General features: G+C 36.0%; 1 protein-coding gene across 2 annotated transcripts in view; it reads left to right on the top strand.

Annotated features, from left to right (window-relative positions):
- The window catches only part of PCDH11X (protocadherin 11 X-linked), a 421,474-nt gene that overhangs the window by 377,743 nt on the left and 25,275 nt on the right, over positions 1-18,456 (top strand). The window contains exons 7-8 of one of the 2 annotated variants that reach the window (XM_082715957.1): positions 1,303-1,326; positions 1,674-2,048. The exons of the other annotated variant lie outside the window; for it this stretch is intronic. Of the exons in view, the coding sequence (XP_082572083.1) occupies positions 1,303-1,326; positions 1,674-1,678 (29 nt within the window). The 3' untranslated portion in view covers positions 1,679-2,048. Of the gene's footprint in view, positions 1-1,302; positions 1,327-1,673; positions 2,049-18,456 lie in introns of those variants that run through there. 2 annotated transcript variants of the gene reach the window in all.

The raw sequence follows: 18,456 nt of genomic DNA, 5'->3' as shown, positions 1-18,456 counted from the left end.
CCTTAAAGGTTTACTTTTTCTTTGAGATCTGGTCATTTTCCATGATTACAATATAACTGAAAAAAAAAAAAAAGAAAGAAAGAAAGAAAGAAAGAAAGAAAGAAAGAAAGAAAGAAAGAAAGGAAGGAAGGAAGAAAGAAAGAAAGAAAGGAAGAAAGAAAGAAGTCAAAACAAAAAACTAAAAAACAACCTTATTAACATTCAGAGCCAGGTATTCTGGTTTGTACCCTTATCTCTGGTTTTGTATGCCTCAGCATTTGGGATTTCTGTGAGTTTGGTTACATAGCCCCCTGTTTGAGCCTAGTTGGGGGAGTCAGGGACCTCCTATCTCTCCCAGACTATACCTTAACCCTTTCCTTTCTCAGTAATGTTCTAATGTTATTTAAAACTTATTTTTAAACTTGTTCAAAATATTTATCTTTATTCTTTTTTTATACTTACATTCATATTATTAACTATATCAGGAAACTGTTTCTACTGTTGATCCTAAAATTTTAACAAAGAATAATTTTGGTAATTGTCCAGATCAACATATATCCAAGTGCTTGTAAACATATAATTATTTTGTGCAAAAAATAGACTTTTTTAGTTATCCCAGGTCAAACATAATCTTAGTGTTTTCAAGGAAGTCCATAATGCAAGCCTAAATTTATTTTCCTGGGACATAATGGTAATGATCTCTGAACTCCAATACTCTAATTATGAGAAATGAATTTTAGTTGTGATAAAAGGTATATTATAAAGTGTCTTAACCCAGATAAGAATAATTCCATTGGGTCATCCTCAAATTAGTGTCTGTTGATTTTTGTTTTATCCCATTATTTTTTTCCACCTCAGATTTGGAAGCAGAGCAAGCTGTTAAGTCAAAACTAATGTTTTTGTTAGTTTGTTTGTTTTTGTTTTTTTTTTATACTCCATTTCCTGTAGTAAGTTCCATCAGAAAATTTAAATAGAGGACTCTGCTTTGCTATCACAGATAATAAAACTAGAAAATCCACTGAGATCTTTCAAAATATTGACTTAATACATTCCCTATAGGGAAATGACTAATCACTACTCAGTAGGTTAGCAAATAGCACAGGCTTGGTCTGATTTTAGAAAAAATATATACTACAAGAGAGAGATTTTATGGGTTATAAATCATCTACCATACCTACCTTCATTGTCACATTCTCTGAAGAATGAAGTTGAAAGAATATTACAATATATTACAGTTTACATTTGTTTAGTTAAATTAATATAACATGTTGGGAATAAGACACAATATTTATTGTACTTAACTTTATGAAACTCTCTTTCTAGCTTTCATCCCTGGACTCAAGAAAGGTACAGTAGAAATCAAGATAAACCTTAATTATGATGTATATTTCATTTTAGAATGAATTGTTAATTTGTGTTTGTTCTAAGAAGTTTTGGCTTTTTCAGTTGTCATAAAACATTAAAATTTCAACTGTTTCAAACACATTTTTAGTATGTTTAACATGAACTGATGTCTAAAAAAGATATTCAGTCAGTTTGGTATCTTGTATAACTGAAACTGGATATTTTTTCCAAATTATGTGTAATTATTATTTGGGTAGAAAAATTAACATGACCTTATGGGGTTTTTTTATTTACTGTAATTATTTTTAAAGTACCTCCAGGTTTAATTATTCATTTCTCTTCTCTTACAGTTTAAGCATAGTCAACGTTTTGTCTGAGGAGGCATTCAAGATATAATTCTACCTTTCTATAATTTTATTCAAATAGATTATAAATTTCATATGTTGTTTACATACTTAAAAAAATAATTATTTACATGCTTTGTGAAAGTATAAATAATATGCATTTTCTTTGCCAAGTTATAATGTACGATTACATGTGAATTTCTATGAGTTAAGGTTAACAGAAACAAATTTCTTTAATTATGGAATTTAAACAATCAGTTCAATTGCACATTGTTTTCTTGGGATGATAAAATTTTAAAATGCTCCAGGATAGTCTGAATGCTCCAAAAGTATTTTCACTCTGGATATACACACCTATCTTTTTTTATCATCTACTTCACATTTAAAGATGGACCTGACATATTGTTCCACTGTTACTTAAAATAATGATTTATTTCACTTCTTATGCTTTTATTTTAAAATGTAATTTGCAGTCCTTTGATATTTTGACCAAGTGGAAATCTCACTTAAAAAAAGAAAAGAAAAGAAGCCTTCCTTCTATACTGCCTAGAGAAATCTATACTTGCAATGCCATCCTGATCAAAATTACACTGGGATTTTTAAAAGAGCTGGAACACACAATCCTAAAATTTGTATGGAATCAGAAGAGACCCCGATTGTAAGGAAATGCTGAAAAAGAAATACAAAACTGGAGGCATCACGTTGCCTGATTTCAAGCTTTACTACAAAGCTGTGATCACCAAGACAGCATGGTACTGGTTTAAAAACAGACACATAGGCCAGTGGAACAGAGTAGAGAGCCCAGATATGGACCCTCAACTTTATGGTCAACTAATCTTCAACAAAGCAGGAAAAAATATACAATGGAGAAAAGACAGTATCTTCAATAAATTGTGCTGGAAAAATTGGACAGCTATGTGTACAAGAAAGAAATTCGACCATTCTCTTACACCATACACAAAGATAAACTCAAAATGGATAAAAGACCTCAACGTGAGACAGGAATCCATCAGAATCTTAGAGGAGAACATAGGCAGTAACCTCTTCAACATTAGCCACAGCAACTTCTTTCAAGATACGTCTCCAAAGGCAAAGAAAACAAAAGCAAAAATGAACTTTTGGGACTTCATCAAGATCAAAAGCTTCTGCACAGCAAAGGAAACAGTCAACAAAATAAAGACCTAACCCACAGAATGGGAGAAGATACTCACAAATGAAAGTACAGACAAAGGGCTGATATCCAGGATCTGCAAAGATTTTCTCAAACCCAACACACACAAAACAGATAATTATGTAAAAAAAAAAAAAAAAATGGGCAGAAGACATGAAAGACACTTCCCCAGTGAAGACATACAAATGGCTAACAGACACATGAAAAAATGTTTATCATCACTAGCCATAAGAGAGATTCAAATCAAAACCACATTGAGATACCACCTTATACCAGTTAGAATGGCCAAAATTAAGAAGACAGTAAACAACAAGTGTTGAAGAGGATGTGGAGAAAGGGGAACCTTCTTACACTGTTGGTGGGAATGCTAGATGGTGCAGTCCCTTTGGAGAAGAGTGTGGCGATTCCTTAAGAAATTAAAAATAGAGCTTCCCTATGACCCTGCAATTGCACTACTGGGTATCTACCCCAAAGATACAGATTCAGTGAAAAGAAGGGCCCAATGTTCATAGCAGCAATGGCCACAGTTGCCAAACTGTGGAAAGAACCAAGATGCCGTTCAGGGGACGAATGAATAAAGAGGATGTGGTCCATATATACCATGGAGTATTATGCCTCCATCAGAAAGGATGAATACCCAACTTTTGTAGCAACATGGACGGGACTGGAAGAGATTATGCTGAGTGAAGTAAACCAAGCAGAGAGAGTCAATTATCATATGGTTTCACTTATTCGTAGAGCATAAAGAAAAACACAGAAGTCATGGTGCAATGGAGAGAAGTGAGTTGGAGGAAATTGGAGGGGGAGATGAACCATGAGAGACTGTGGACTCTGAGGAATTAACTGAGGATTTTGGAGGGGTGGGGGGTGGGAGATTGGTTGAGCCTGGTGGTGGGTTTGTGGAGGGCATGTATTGCATGGAGCACTGGGTGTGGTGCATAAACAATGTATTTTGGAACACTGAAAAGGAATTTGAAAAATAAATAAAAATTTCAAAATTAAGTAAATAAAATCTTTAAACACACACACACAGAAAATAAATCTTGAAATCAGTCATAAAAATCTAAATTGTTATATAAAGAACCTCACCATTAATCTTTAATCTTGACATATCTATACTAGCAGCATATTTCTTTGTTCATTTGTTTTTTCTGTGTTTTTAATGTTTTGACCTTTTTATATTGTGCTCAAGCAGTTCTTGTGTGAGCTTGAGTATGCGACGTTAATAGATTAATTTAAGTGAAACTGGATGCATTGCATGTGTTTCATTTTGTTTTTTCCCTTCTTATTAGTTTTTAGGAATCCCCTGATAAATACTGTTCAGTAGTTACAGCTATCTAATAGTTGTGGGAATGTGTTTGTGGTTGTGAAACAAAGTAAAGGTGTTATTATTATTATCATTATTATTATGAAAGTATAATTGAGATAGAGTGCTACATTATTTTGAGGCACACAACATAGTGATTCAATAATTCTATATAAGACTCAGCACTTACCATAAGTATAATCACCATATGTTCCCATTTAATATTAATGACTATATTCTCTATGTTGTACTTTTCATCTTGTGACATATTAATTTTAGAATTAAAAGCTTGTATCTCTTAATCCCATTTATTTATGATTCCCACCCCCCCACTCACTTCCCCTCTGGCAACTATCAGTTTGTCTTCTGTACTTTAGAGTAAGTTCTTGTGATTTTTTTTTGTTCATTTGTTTTTTTTTAGATTTCACATACAAGTGAAATCACATGGTATTTCCCATCCCATGTCTCTTGTCCCATCCCAGTTCCCTTGTAATACTTTCTAGGTCCATTTATGTTGCTGCAAATTGCAGTATCTCACTTTTTTATGGCTAAGTAATATTTGTTTTTATACATATAGTACGTCTTTATATATTCATCTATTGATGGACACTTAGGTTGTTGACATATCATAGCTATTATCAATGATGCTAAAATAAACAGAATACAAGCAGTATTTTTTCAAATCAGTGTATTTACTTTTTTTGGTTAAATACCCAGTAGTGTAATTACTGGGTCATAGATATTTCTATTTTTAAATTTTTGAATAACTACATAGTTTTTGCCACAGTGGCTGCACCAGCATACATTCCCATCAACAGTGCACAAGGGTTTCTTTTTCTTCATGTTCTCACCAACATTGTTGTTTCTTTTGTTTTTTATTTTGTTTGTCCTGACAAGTGTGACGTGATATCTCATTGTGTGCCAATATATATATTCCCACCAAGAGTGCACAAGGTTTGGCTTTTCTCTGCATCCTTATCAACACTTATCATTTCTTGTATTTTTCATGCTAGCCATTCTGACTGGCATGAGGTGATATCTCATTTTAGTTTTCATTAGAATTTTCCTAATTATTAGTGACGTGGATCATCTTTTCATGTGTCTGCTAGTAATCTGTATGTCTTTTATGAAAATATATCTATTCAGGTCCCCTGTTTGTTTTGTAATCTGGTTGTTTAGTTTTGGTGTTAAGTTTTATAGATTCTTTATATGTTTTGGATGTTAACCCCTTATTAGATATATCATTCACAAGTATCTTCTCCCATTCAGTAGACTGACTTTTCATTTTGTTGATAGTTTCCTTTGCTTTCCAAGACCTTTTTGTTTGGGTGTTGTCCCAAGGCCTAATTTTTGCTTTTGTTTTCTTAACTGGAGGAAATATGTCCATAAAATGTTGCTGAGGTATATTTTCAAGAAATTATTGCATGCATTTTCTTTTAGGAGTTTTATGATATCAGGTCTCATATTTAAGCCTTTAACCCAGTTTGAATTTATTTCTGTGTATGGTGTAATAAGGTGCTCCATTTTCATTCTTTTGCATATAGTTGTCCCATTTTCCCAAACCATTAATTGAAAAGACTATCTTTTCCCCCATTAAATCTTCTTCCTTGCTTTGTCATAGGTTGAATGACTATATATATGTGGGTTTATTTCTGGGATTTCTATCCTGTTTTAATGATCTATTTGTCTATTTTTGTACTAGTGCCCTACTATTTGATTACTATAGCCTTTTAGTGCATCTTGAAATCTGGAACTGGTAACGCCAGCCTTGTTCTTCTTTTTTCAAGCTTGCTTTTGTGGTTTTATACAAATTTTAAGATTATTTGTACTAGTGTTTTGAAAAATGTTATTGGTACTATCATATTGATTACAACAAATCTCTAAATTGCTCTGGCTAGTTTGGACATTTTGACAATATTAATTTTTCTAACCTAAGAGCATGGTATGGATTTCCATTCATTTGTGTTGTCGTCAATTTCTTTCATCAATATCTTATAGTTTTCAGAGTACAATTCTTTAACTTCCTTGATTGAATTTATCCCTAGCTATTTTTTGGTGCAATTCCAAATGTGATTATTTTCTTAATTTCTCATTATGCTTCTTCATTATTAGTGTATGGAAATGCAAAATATTTCTGTATATTAATTTTGTATTCTGTAACTTTACTGAACTCATTTATCAGTTCTAATAGTTTTTCGGTGGAATCTGGTGTTATATATATATGAAACCCTATATCATGCATCATGTCATCTGCAAACAGCACAGTTTTACTTTTTCTTTGCCAATTTGGATACTTTTTAATTTCTTTTTCTTGTCTGATCACCATAGCTATGACTTCCGTACTATGTTGAATATAGTGCTGAGAGTGGACATCCTTACCTTGTTCCTGATCTTGTTTCTGATCTTAGAAGAAAAGCTTTCATTATTTCACCATTGATTATGATGTTCACTGTGAGTTCTTAAGATATGACCTCTTTAATATTGATATGTGTTCTCTCTGAATCTACTTTGTTGCACAAATGTATTTTGTTAATATGTTTCCTACATCTATTGAAATGATCTTATGGTTTTTATCCTTCCTTTCATTTATGTTATGTATCCTATTAACTGATGTGTCAAAATTGAAATACTTTTCATCTCTGAAATCATTTACACTTGATCATGGTAAGTAATCCTTGTAATGTATTGTTAAATTTGGTTTCCTAATATTTTTGTAATGGTTTTTGGCATCTATGTTCATCCAAGATATTGGCCTGTAGTTCTCTTTTAATATCATATCTTTTTTAAAAGTAATTTATTTATTTTCAGAAAAACAGTATTCATTATTTTTTCACCACACCCAGTGCTCCATGCAATCCGTGCCCTCAATAATACCCACCACCTGGTACCCCAACCTCCCACCCCCCTGCCACTTCAAACCCCTCAGATTGTTTTTCAGTGTCCATAGTCTCTCATGATTCACCTCCCCTTCCAATTTACCCCAACTCCCTTCTCCTCTCTAACACCCCTTGTCCTCCATGATATTTGTTATGCTCCACAAATAAGTGAAACCATATGATAATTGACTCTCTCTGCTTGACTTATTTCACTCAGCATAATCTCTTCCAGTCCTGTCCATGTTGCTACAAAAGTTGGGTATACATCCTTTCTGATGGAGGTATAATACTGCATAGTGTATATGGACCACATCTTTCTTATCCATTCTTCTGTTGAAGGGCATCTTGATTCTTTCTATAGTTTGGAGACCGTGGCCATTGCTGCTATAAACATTGGGGTACAGATGGCCCTTCTTTTCACGACATCTGTATCTTTGGGGTAAATACCCAGGAGTGCAATGGCAGGGTCATAGGGAAGTTCTGTTTTTAATTTCTTGAGGAATCTCCACACTGTTCTCCAAAGAGGCTGCACCAACTTGCATTCCCACCAACAGTGTAAGAGGGTTCCCCTTTCTCCACATCCTCTCCAACACATGTTGTTTCCTGTTTTGTTAATTTTGGCCATTCTAACTGGTGTAAGGTGATATCTCAATGTGGTTTTAATTTGAATCTCCCTGATGGCTAGTGATGATGAACATTTTTCATGTGTCTGATAGCCATTCGTATGTCTTGATTGGAGAAGTGTCTGTTCATACCTTCTGCCCATTTTTTGATATGATTATCTGTTTCGTGTGTGTTGAGTTTGAGGAGTTCATTATAGATCCTGGATATCAACCTTTTGTCTGTACTGTCATTTGCAAATATCTCCTCCCATTCCATGGCTTGCCTCTTTGTTTTCTTGACTCTTTCCTTTGTTGTGCAGAAGCTTTTGATTTTGATGAAGTCCCAAAAGTTTATTTTCTCTCTCTCTCTCTCTCTCTCTTTTTTTTTTTTTTTTTTTGCCTTCGGAGACATATCTTGAAAGAAGTTGCTGTGGCTGATATCGAAGAGATTACTTCCTATGTTCTCCTCTAGGATTCTGATGGATTCCTGTCTCACGTTGAGGTCTTTTATCCATTTTGAGTTTATCTTTGTGTATGGTGTATGAGGATGGTCGAGTTTCATTCTTCTACTTATAGCTGTCCAGTTTTCCCAGCACCATTTATGGAAGAGACTGTCTTTTTTCCACTGTATATTTTCTCCTGTTTTGTCGAATTTTGGCATCAGGGAAATGGCCTCAGAGAATGAATTTGGATGTTTTCCTTCTTCTTCTACTTTTTGGAAGAGTTTGAGAGAAAAGGTATGAACTCTTCATTAAATGTTTGATGGAATATACCTGTGAAGCTATCTCATCCTGGACTATTTTGTTTGTTAGCAGTTTTTTGATTATTCATTCAATTTCATTACTCAAAGTCAGTCTGTCAAAATTTTATATTTCTTCCTGATTCAGTTTTAGAAGATTGTGTTTCTAGGAAATTATCCAGTTTATTGGCATATAATTTTTCATAATATTCTCTTATAATCCCTCATATTTCTGTGGTGTCACTTGTTATTTCTCCTCCTTGATTTCTGATTAAAGTATTTGAGCCTTCCCTCTTTTTCCTGATTAGTCAGACTAAAGATTTATCAATTCGTTTTTTCAAAGACTCAGATCTTGTTTTCATTGACCTTTACTACTGTGTTTTTCTTGGATTTTTTTTGTTTTTGTTTTTGTTTTATTTTGTTTTGTTTTTGTTTTTTGCTGTTGTTGCCATCTGTATTTTATTTATTATCACTCTAATCTTTATAATTTTCTCACTTCTAGAAGCTTTCAGATTTGCTCTTTTTCTGACGCTTTTAGGTGTAAAGTTGTTTATTTGATATTTTTCTTGTTACTTGGGTTAGGCATGTATTGCTACAAAGTTCCTTCTAAGAACTGTATTTGCTGCACCCCAAAGATTTTGTACTGTTACATTTCCTTTTTTACTTATTTACATATTTTTTAAAATTTCCTCTTTGATTTTTTTCATTGATCATGTGGTTGTTTAGTAGCATATTGTTTAGCCTTTACATATATGCTTTTTTTCTGATATTTTTTTGTAATTGATTTCGAGTTTCATACTGTTGTGGTCGAAGAAATAAATGCTTGATATAATTTTAATCTTGGATGTCAAAACTTGTTTGTAACCTAACATGTAACCTCTCCTGAATGATGTTCATGTTCAGTTCAATAGAAGGTGTATTCTGCTAGTTTTACATGGAATATTCTATATATATCTGTTAGGTTGATCTGGTCTAATGTGTCATTCAAAGCCATGTTTTCTTGTTGACTTTCTGTCTGGATGACCTATCCTTTGATGTAAGTAGGGTGTTATAGTTTCTACTATTATTGTATTACTTTCAAATTCCTTTTTCATGTTTATTAATATTTGTTTTATGTGTTCAGGTGCTCCGATTTTTAGTGCATAAATATTTATACTTGATTCCTTTACTATTATATAGTATCTTATATCTAATAGTATCTTTCTTTGTCTCTTGCTATACTTTTTGTTTTAACATCTATTTTGTCTGATATATGCATTGCTACCCAGCTTTTTATTTTTTCCCTTCCATCTGCATGGTACATCATTTTCTATCCTTTTTCTTTCAGTAAGTACAGATTAGGGCTGAAGTAAGTCTCCTGCAATATTTAGGTAAATTTTGTTGTTTTTTTCTTAATTAATTAATTATTTTTTTAGCCATTCAGTCACCTATGTCTTTAGTTTGGAGCTTTTAGTCTATCCACATTTAAATTAATTATTGCTGAGTATGTACTTATTGTCATTTTGTCAAATGTTTTCTGGTTGTTTCTTGTAGTTATGTTGTTTCTTTCTTCTCTTGCTGTCTTTGATGTAGTTTAATGGCTTTCTTTAATGTTATGCTTGTATTCCTTTTTCTTTATTGTTTTTGGGTCTATTATAAGTTTTTGACGTGGTTATCATCAGGTTCATATATAACATCTTAAACTATAGCAGTCCATATTAAGTTGTTCATTAAGTTCAAACCCATTCTAAAAACATTAATTTTTTATTCTCTTCTGTTTTATGTATGTGATGTCTTAACATTTTTTATCTTATTATTTTATTTTTTTATTTCTTTTCAGCATAACAGTATTCATTGTTTTTGCATCACACCCAGTGCTCCATGCAATACATGCCCTCCCTAATACCCACCACCTTGTTCCCCCAACCTCCCATCCTCCACCCCTTCAAGACCCTCAGTTTGTTTTTCAGAGTCCATAGTCTCTCAAGATTTTTTTAATTAAAGATTTTTTGGAAAGATTTTATTTATTTACTTATTTGACAGACAAAGATCACAAGTAGGCAGAGAGGCAGGCAGAGAGAGAGAGGAAGTGAAGCAGGCTCCCTGATGAGCAGAGAGTGTGATGCAGAGCTCAATCCCAGGACCCTGAGATCATGACCTGAGCCCATGGCAGATACTTAACTGACTGAGCCACCCTGTCCTCCCACAAATGGCAAGCTCTCATTCGTTTTTATGGTTGAGTAATATTCCCTTGTATATATATACCACATCTTCTTCATCCATTCCTCTACTGATGGATACTTTGGCTGCCTCCATATCTTGGTTATTGTAAATAATGCTGCAGTAGACATAGGAGTGCCTATATCTTTTTGAAGTAGTGATTTTTTTCACTTTCCTTGGATAAGCTCAGTAGTGAAATTACTGATAACTATGGTAATTCTATTTTTAATTTTTTGAGGAATCGCCGTACTATTTTCCCCAGTGGCTGCACCAATTTACATTCCCACCAACAGTGCACCAAGCTTCTTCTTCTCCACATCCCTGCTAATACTTGCTAATTCTTGGTTTTTGATTTTAGCCATTCTGACAGGTGTGAGGTGGTATCTCAAGGTTGTTTTAATTTGCATTTCCCTGACGATTACTGACGTTAAGCATCTTTTCATGTACCTGTTGGCCATTTGTATGTCTTCTTTGAAAAAATGTCTATCCAGGTCCTCTGTCTATTTTTTATTCAAATTATATGTTTGCTTTGGCGTTGAGTTATAAGTTCTGAATATATTTTGGATATTAACCCCTTATTGGATATATCACTAGCAAATATCTTCTCCCATTCAGTAGATTAACTTTTGTTTTGTTCATGGTTTCCTTCACCGTGCAAAAGCTTTTTTTAAAAAATTTTACTTTATATTTTTGTTAATTTGAAAATTTATTTTCAGCATAATGGCATTCATTGTTTTTGTACCACAACCAGAGCTCCATGCAATCCGTGCCCTCTCTAATACCCACCACTTGGTATCCCCAACCTGCCACCCCTCCACCACTTAAAACCCCTCAAATTGTTTTTCATTGTTCATAGTCTCTCATGGTTCACCTCCCCTTCAATTTCCCCCAACTCCTTTCTCCTAACTCCCCATGTCCAACATGCTATTTGTTATGCTCCACAAATAAGTTAAACCATATGATAATTGGCTCTTTCTGCTTGACTTATTTCACTCAGCATAATCTCCTCCAGTCCCGTCCATGTTGCTACAAAAGTTGGGTACTCATCCTTTCTGATGGAGGTATAATACTCCACAGTGTATATGGACCACATCTTCCTTATCCATTCATCCATTGAAGGGCATCTTGGTTCTTTCCACAGTTTGGAGACCGTGGCCATTGCTGCTATAAACATTAGGGTACAGATGGCCTTTCTTTTCACTACATCTGTATCTTTGGGGTAAATACCCAGGATTGCAATTGCAGGGTCATAGGGAAGTTCTATATTTAGTTTCTTGAGGAATTTCCACACTTCTCCAAAGAGGCTGCACCAACTTGCATTACCTCCAACAGTGTAAGAGGGTTCCCCTTTTGCCACATCCCCTCCATCACATGTTGTTTCCTGTCTTGTTAATTTTGGCCATTCTAACTGGTGTAAGGTGATATCTCAATGTGGTTTCAATTTTAATCTCCCTGAGGGCTACTGATGATGAACATATTTTCATGTGTCTGATAGCCAGTCCTATGTCTTGATTGGAGAAGTGTCTGTTCATACCTTCTGCTCATTTTTTGATATGACTATCTGTTTCGTGTGTGTTGAGTTTGAAGAGTTCTTTATAGATCCTGGATATCAACCTTTTGTTTGTACTGTCATTTGCAAATATCTCTTCCCATTCCATGGCTTGCCTCTTTGTTTTCTTGACTCTTTCCTTTGTTGTGCAGAAGCTTTTGATTTTGATGAAGTCCCAGAAGTTTATTTTGGCTTTTGTTTCCTTTGCCTTTGGAGACATATCTTGAAAGAAGTTGCTGTGGCTGTTATCAAAGAGATTACTTCCTATGTTCTCCTCTAGGATTCTGATGGTTTCTGGTCTCACGTTGAGGTCTTTTATCCATTTTGAGTTTATCTTTGTGTACGGTGTAAGAGAATGGTCGAGTTTCATTCTTCTACATATAGCTGCCCAGTTTCCCCAGCACCATTTATTGAAGAGACTGTCTTTTCCACTGGATATTTTTTTCTGCTTTGTCAAAGATTATTTGACCGTACAGTTGAGGGTCCATATCTGGGCTCTCTACTCTGTTCCACTGGTCTATGTGTCTGTTTTTATGCCAGTACCATGCTGTCTTGGTGATAACAGCTTTTTAGTAAAGCTTGAAATCAGGTAAAGTGTTATGCCCAGTTTTATTTTTGTTTTTCAACATTTCTTTAGCGATTCGGGGTCTCTTCTAATTCCATTCAAAGTTTTTGATTATTTGCTCCAGCTCTTTGAAGAATACCAGTGGAATTTTTATTGGAATGGCATTAAAAGTATACATTGCTCTAGGCAGTAAAGACATTTTAACAATGTTTATTCTTCCAATCCAAGAGCATGGAATGGTCTTCCATCTTTTTGTGTCTTCTTCAATTTCTTTCATGAGTGTTCTGTAGTTCCTCGAGTACAGATACTTTACCTCTTTAGTTAGGTTTATTCCCAGGCATCTTATGGTTCTTGGTGCTATAGTAAATGGAATCGATTCTCTAATTTCCCTTTTTGTATTTTCATTGTTAGTGTATAAGAAAGCCACTGATTTCTGCACATTGACTTTGTATCCTGCCACGTTGCTGAATTGCTGTATGAGTTCTAGTAGTTTGGGAGTGGAATCTTTTGGGCTTTCCATATAAAGAATCATGTCATCTGTGAAGAGATAGAGTTTGACTTCTTCATTGCCAATTTGGATACCTTTTATTTCTCTTTGTTGTCTGATTGCTGTTGCTAGGACATCTAATACTATGTTGAACAGGAGTGGAGAGAGTGGGCATCCTTGTCGTGTTCCTGATCTCAAAGGAAATGCTACAAGCTTTTTCCCATTAGGATGATATTTGCTGTGGGTCTTTCATAGATAGATTTGATGAAGTTCAGGAATGTTCCCTCTATCCCTATACTTTGAAGTGTTTTAATCAAGAACAAATGCTGGATTTTGTCAACTGCTTTTTCTGCATCAATTGAGAGGACCATGTGGTTCTTCTCTTTTCTCATATTTATTTGTTCTATCACATTGATTGATTTGTGAATGTTGAACCATCCTTGTAGTACAGGGATAAATCCCACCTGGTCATGGTGGATAATCTTTTTAATGTGCTGTTCAAACCTGTTTGCTGGGATCTTGTTGAAAATCTTAGCATCCATACTCAACAGTGATATGGGTCTGAAATCCTTTCTGGTTGGGTCTTTGCCTGGTTGGGGGATCATGGTAATGCTGGCCTCATATAAAGAGTCTGGAAGTTTTCCTTCTGCTTCAATTTTTTGAAACAGCTTCAGGAGAATAGGTGTTATTTATTCTTTGAAAGTTTGGTTGAATTCTCCAGGGAATCCATCAGGTCCTGGGCTCTTGTTTTTTGGGAGGTTTTTGATAACTGCTTCAATCTCGTTACTAGACATAGGTCTATTCAGGTTGTCAATTTCTTCCTGGTTCAATTTTGGGAGTTTATAGTTTTCCAGGATTGCATCCATTTCATATAGGCTGCTAAGCTTATTGGCATATAACTGTTGATAATAACTTCTGACGATTGTTTCTACTTCCTTGGTGTCCGTTGTGATCTCTCCCTTTTCATTCATAATTTTATGATTTTGGGCATTCTCTCTTTTCTTTTGAATTAGTGTGGCCAATGGTTTGTTGATCTTATTGATTCTTTCAAAAAAAAAAAAACAGCTTCTAGTTTCATTGATACATTCTACTCTATCTCTGGTTTCTACCTCATTGATCTCAGCTCTAATCTTGATGATTTCCCTTCTTATGTGTGGAGTTGGTTTGATTTGTTGTTGATTCTCCATTTCTTTAAGGTGTAGAGACAGCTGCTGTTTTCTGGATTTTTCAATATTTTTGAGGGAGGCTTGGATGGCTATGTATTTCCCCCTTAGGACCGCCTTTGCTGTATCCCATAGGTTTGGGACCAAAGTGTCCTCATTCTCATTGGTTTCCATGAATTGTTTCAGTTCTTCTTTGATCTCCTGGTTGATCCAAGCATTCTTAATCATGGTGGTCTTTAGCTTCCAGGTGTTTGAGTTCCTTCTGAAATTTTCCTTGTGATTGAGCTCCAACTTCAAAGCATTGTGATCTGAGAATATGCAGGGAATAATCTCAGTCTTTTGGTATTGGTTGAGTCCTGATTTGTGACCCAGTATGTGGTCTATTCTTCAGAAGGTTCCACGTGCACTTGAGAAGAATCAGTATTCTGTTGTTTTAGGGTGAAATGTTCTTTATATATTTATGAGGTCCTTCTGGTCCAATGTGTCATTCAATGCTCTTGTTTCTTTATTGATTTTCTGCTTCAATGATCTATTTCTGAGAGAGGCATGTTAAGATCTCCTACTATTAATATATTCATATCAATATGACTCTTTATCTTGATTAACAGTTTTCTTATGTAATTGGCTGCTCCCATTTTGGGGGCATAGATATTTCCAATTGTAAGATCATCTTGGTGGATAGTCCCTTTAAGGTTTATGTAGTTAGTGTCCTTCTGTATCACTGACTATAGTCTTTAGTTTAAAATCTAATTTATCTGATATGAGAATCGCTACCCCAACCTTTTCTTGAGGCCCATTGGCATGAAAGATGCTTCTCCATCCCTTCACTTACAGTCTGGGTGTATCTTTAAGTTCAAAATGGATCTCTTGTAGACAACATATGGATGGGTCCTGTCATTTTATCCAATCTGCAAACCCTGTGCCATTTTATGGGCACATTGAGGCCATTCACATTGAGAGTGATTATTGATAGATACGTTTTTATTGACATCGTGTTACCTTTGAAGTCTTTCTTTCTGTAGATTGTCTCTGTATTTCTGTTCAATGCTATTCTTAGGATATTTCCTCTTTTATAGAACCCCCCCCCCTTAATATTTCCAGCAGTGTTGGCTTGGTGGTTGCGTAGTCTTTTAAGCCTTGCCTGTCTTGGAAACTCTTTATCTCTCCATCTATTTTGAATGTCAGTCTTGCTGGATAACGTACTCTTGGCTGCATGTTCTTCGCATTTAGTGCCCTGAATATATCTTGCCAGCCCTTTCTGGCTTGCCAGGTCTCTGTGGACAGGTCTGACGTTATTCTGATGGGCTTTCCTCTGTAAGTAAGGAGCCTCTTTGCCCTAGCGGCTTTCAAGAGATTATACCTACAATTATGATTCCTCAATTTGACTATCAGGTGTCGTGATTTTTTCTGGAATCTATAATCTTGGGTGGAGACCATTCGGCCTCTAGTACATGAACGCTGGTTCCATTCATGAGATTGGGAAAATTTTTATGAGAAACTTGTCCACCCCATCAAAAAGAACCCCAAGTGTAAGATTTTTATACTGTCAGGACAAACACAAAAACACAGAAACACTGGTGGAAGAAACAGATGGGAGAGTGGTTATAAATTCTCAGTGTGGGCGAGGAGGGTTGTTTTGATCCTTCCTGGATGTATCTTGATATCTTTGTTAAAGAACTCAATTTTCCTAGGATAAAGGGGGATTAAAAATTGGTTTACCTATAGGGGTAGTATTGATTGGGGAAAGGGGATTACTTTGAAGTTTAGCTCTGTATGAATATTAGAAAATAAAAATAATTAGAAATAAACTAGACTAAACTAAACTAAAATATAAAAAAATTCAAAAATAGAAATGCAAAAGAGAAACACAGTTGTATGTATCAAAAAGTTCAGGTTAGAAGTTTATTATGGAATTTGATGTCCTGGACAGCTCACTGTGATGGTAAATAGCTTAAAAAATTATCTATATATAAAAAAAGAACCAGAATAGTGGGAACAAATTAAAAATAAAAGTTTTCCTATGAAGTAGTGGTGGTGGTTCTCTTGTAGTCTTTTTTTTTTTTTTCTTTCCCAGTTGGATTTCTGGGGGAGGGGCCTTCCACGTGGGTTTTCAGTCAATGATGTTCCCTGAGTTAAGTCCTCCAGTCCCCCTCAAGGGGGTGGAATCTGAGGACATGGGTTTTTTCAGGCTTTTTTCTCTGGAGGTTTTTATGTTTGTTCACCTTTTTTTTTTTTTTTCTCCCTCTCGCCTTGACCGCTTTTGATGGTTTTTGTAGGTTTAGAGGAAAGCAAACTGCACCCTGATCTCCCTCTCAAAGAGAAGTCTCAGTCTGTTCTGTGTGTGTTGCAGAGCCCATTAAATTTCCCCCTGGGCGGAACCCTCCTACACTGTTGGTGGGAATGCAAGCTGGTGCAGCCACTCTGGAAAACAGCATGGAGGTTCCTCAAAATGTTGAAAATAGAATTGCCCTATGACCCAGCAATTGCACTACTGGGTATTTACCCTAAAGTTACAAACGTAGTGATCCAAAGGGGCACGTGCACCCGAATGTTTATAGCAGCAATGTCCACAATAGCCAAACTATGGAAAGAATCTAGATGTCCATCAACAGATGAATGGATCAAGAAGAAGTGGTATATATACACAATGGAATACTATGCAGCCATCAAAAGAAATGAAATCTTGCCATTTGCGACAACATGGATGGAACTAGAGCGTATCATGCTTAGTGAAATAAGTCAAGCAGAGAAAGACAACTATCATATGATCTCCCTGATATGAGGAAGTGGTGATGCAACATGGGGGCTTAAGTGGGTAGGAGAAGAATAAATGAAACAAGATGGGATTGGGAGGGAGATAAACCATAAGTGACTCTTAATCTCACAAAACAAACTGAGGGTTGCTGGGGGGAGGGGGTTTGGGAGAAGGGGGTGGGATTATGGACATTGGGGAGGGTATGTGCTTTGGTGAGTGCTGTGAAATGTGTAAACCTGGTGATTCACAGACCTGTACCCCTGGGGATAAAAATAAATGTTTATAAAAAAAAAAAATTTCCCCCTGGGCGGAGTCACAGTCCCTGGTGATGCAGGATGTTCTGCTTGTACCCAAAACCAGGGCAGTGGCGGCTGGGAGTTCCAGACCACCAGAGAGGTTCCAAGCAACCATCAGGAGATTTTCCCACTGGCTCAGGCTAGGAGTGCTTGGTCTTTCTGGGTCTAAAAGCGCCTGGCTTTTATGCACCTCTTTCACAGGAGGCTGTGGGTCATGTGCACATCTTAGGCTCTGAAACAATGGCGCGTATCAAAGAGCGCCGGGGGGGATTTTGTACCTCTCTCAGGGGAGGATGAGGGGCGCATGTATCTCAGGCTCTGTAGCAGCGCTCGCGTGTTCTGCCATCTGGTGTGGCTCCCATCCCCTCACAGGAGCCAGAACCCATGCAATCTCGGGCGTGCTGGCGACTCTGGGACCAAGACCTGGTTTCTCCACCGCACTCTCTCTGGCTCAGCGCCAGGGGAGGCTGTCCTAGGCCGGGGGACTTAAGCCCCTGTCCCTAGAAGCCCCGATTCCTACAATTTCCCCTGTGATCCTTTGCTCTTTTGGAGTGCTTTCAGCCATACTCCAAGTTACTGCTGGTCCCCAAGACGCAGGGCACTCTTGTATTGGGGTATTAATTTCTAATTGGTCATCTCTGGTCGCTCCCTCCCCCTTATGTTTATCTTCCGATATCAGTTCAACATTTCCACTCTGCTTTATCTGCCCATTGGTGTCTTCTGCCCCTGTAGAGATCCAGATGTGTATAATTCTGATCTCAGGCTGATTTCATGGGTGATCAGAGTTCTTTGGTAGGTAATCAGCTCACTTTAGGATACAGGTTGCAAAGGCGCCTCCTCCTACTTCCCTGCAATCTTGTCCCCCCCTATTTTACATTTTTTTTTTTAATTTTATGTATCCCTTACCTAATTTTGGTAGATATAATTGATTTTATCTACTTTTGTGTTTTAACCCCTATACTGTCTTATAAATGATTAATCTACTACCTTTTCTCTCTGTTTGTTTTTACCTGTGATTTTTTTCCCCATTTATAATTTATTTCTAGTTTTGCCTTTTCTTTACACTTAAAGATTTCTCTCT

Source organism: Mustela nivalis (genome assembly GCF_964662115.1).
Source record: "Mustela nivalis genome assembly, chromosome: X".
Classification (NCBI taxonomy): Eukaryota; Metazoa; Chordata; class Mammalia; order Carnivora; family Mustelidae; genus Mustela; species Mustela nivalis.
Note: the sequence above shows the minus strand (reverse complement) of the source record. Positions and strands in the feature narration are given on the sequence as shown.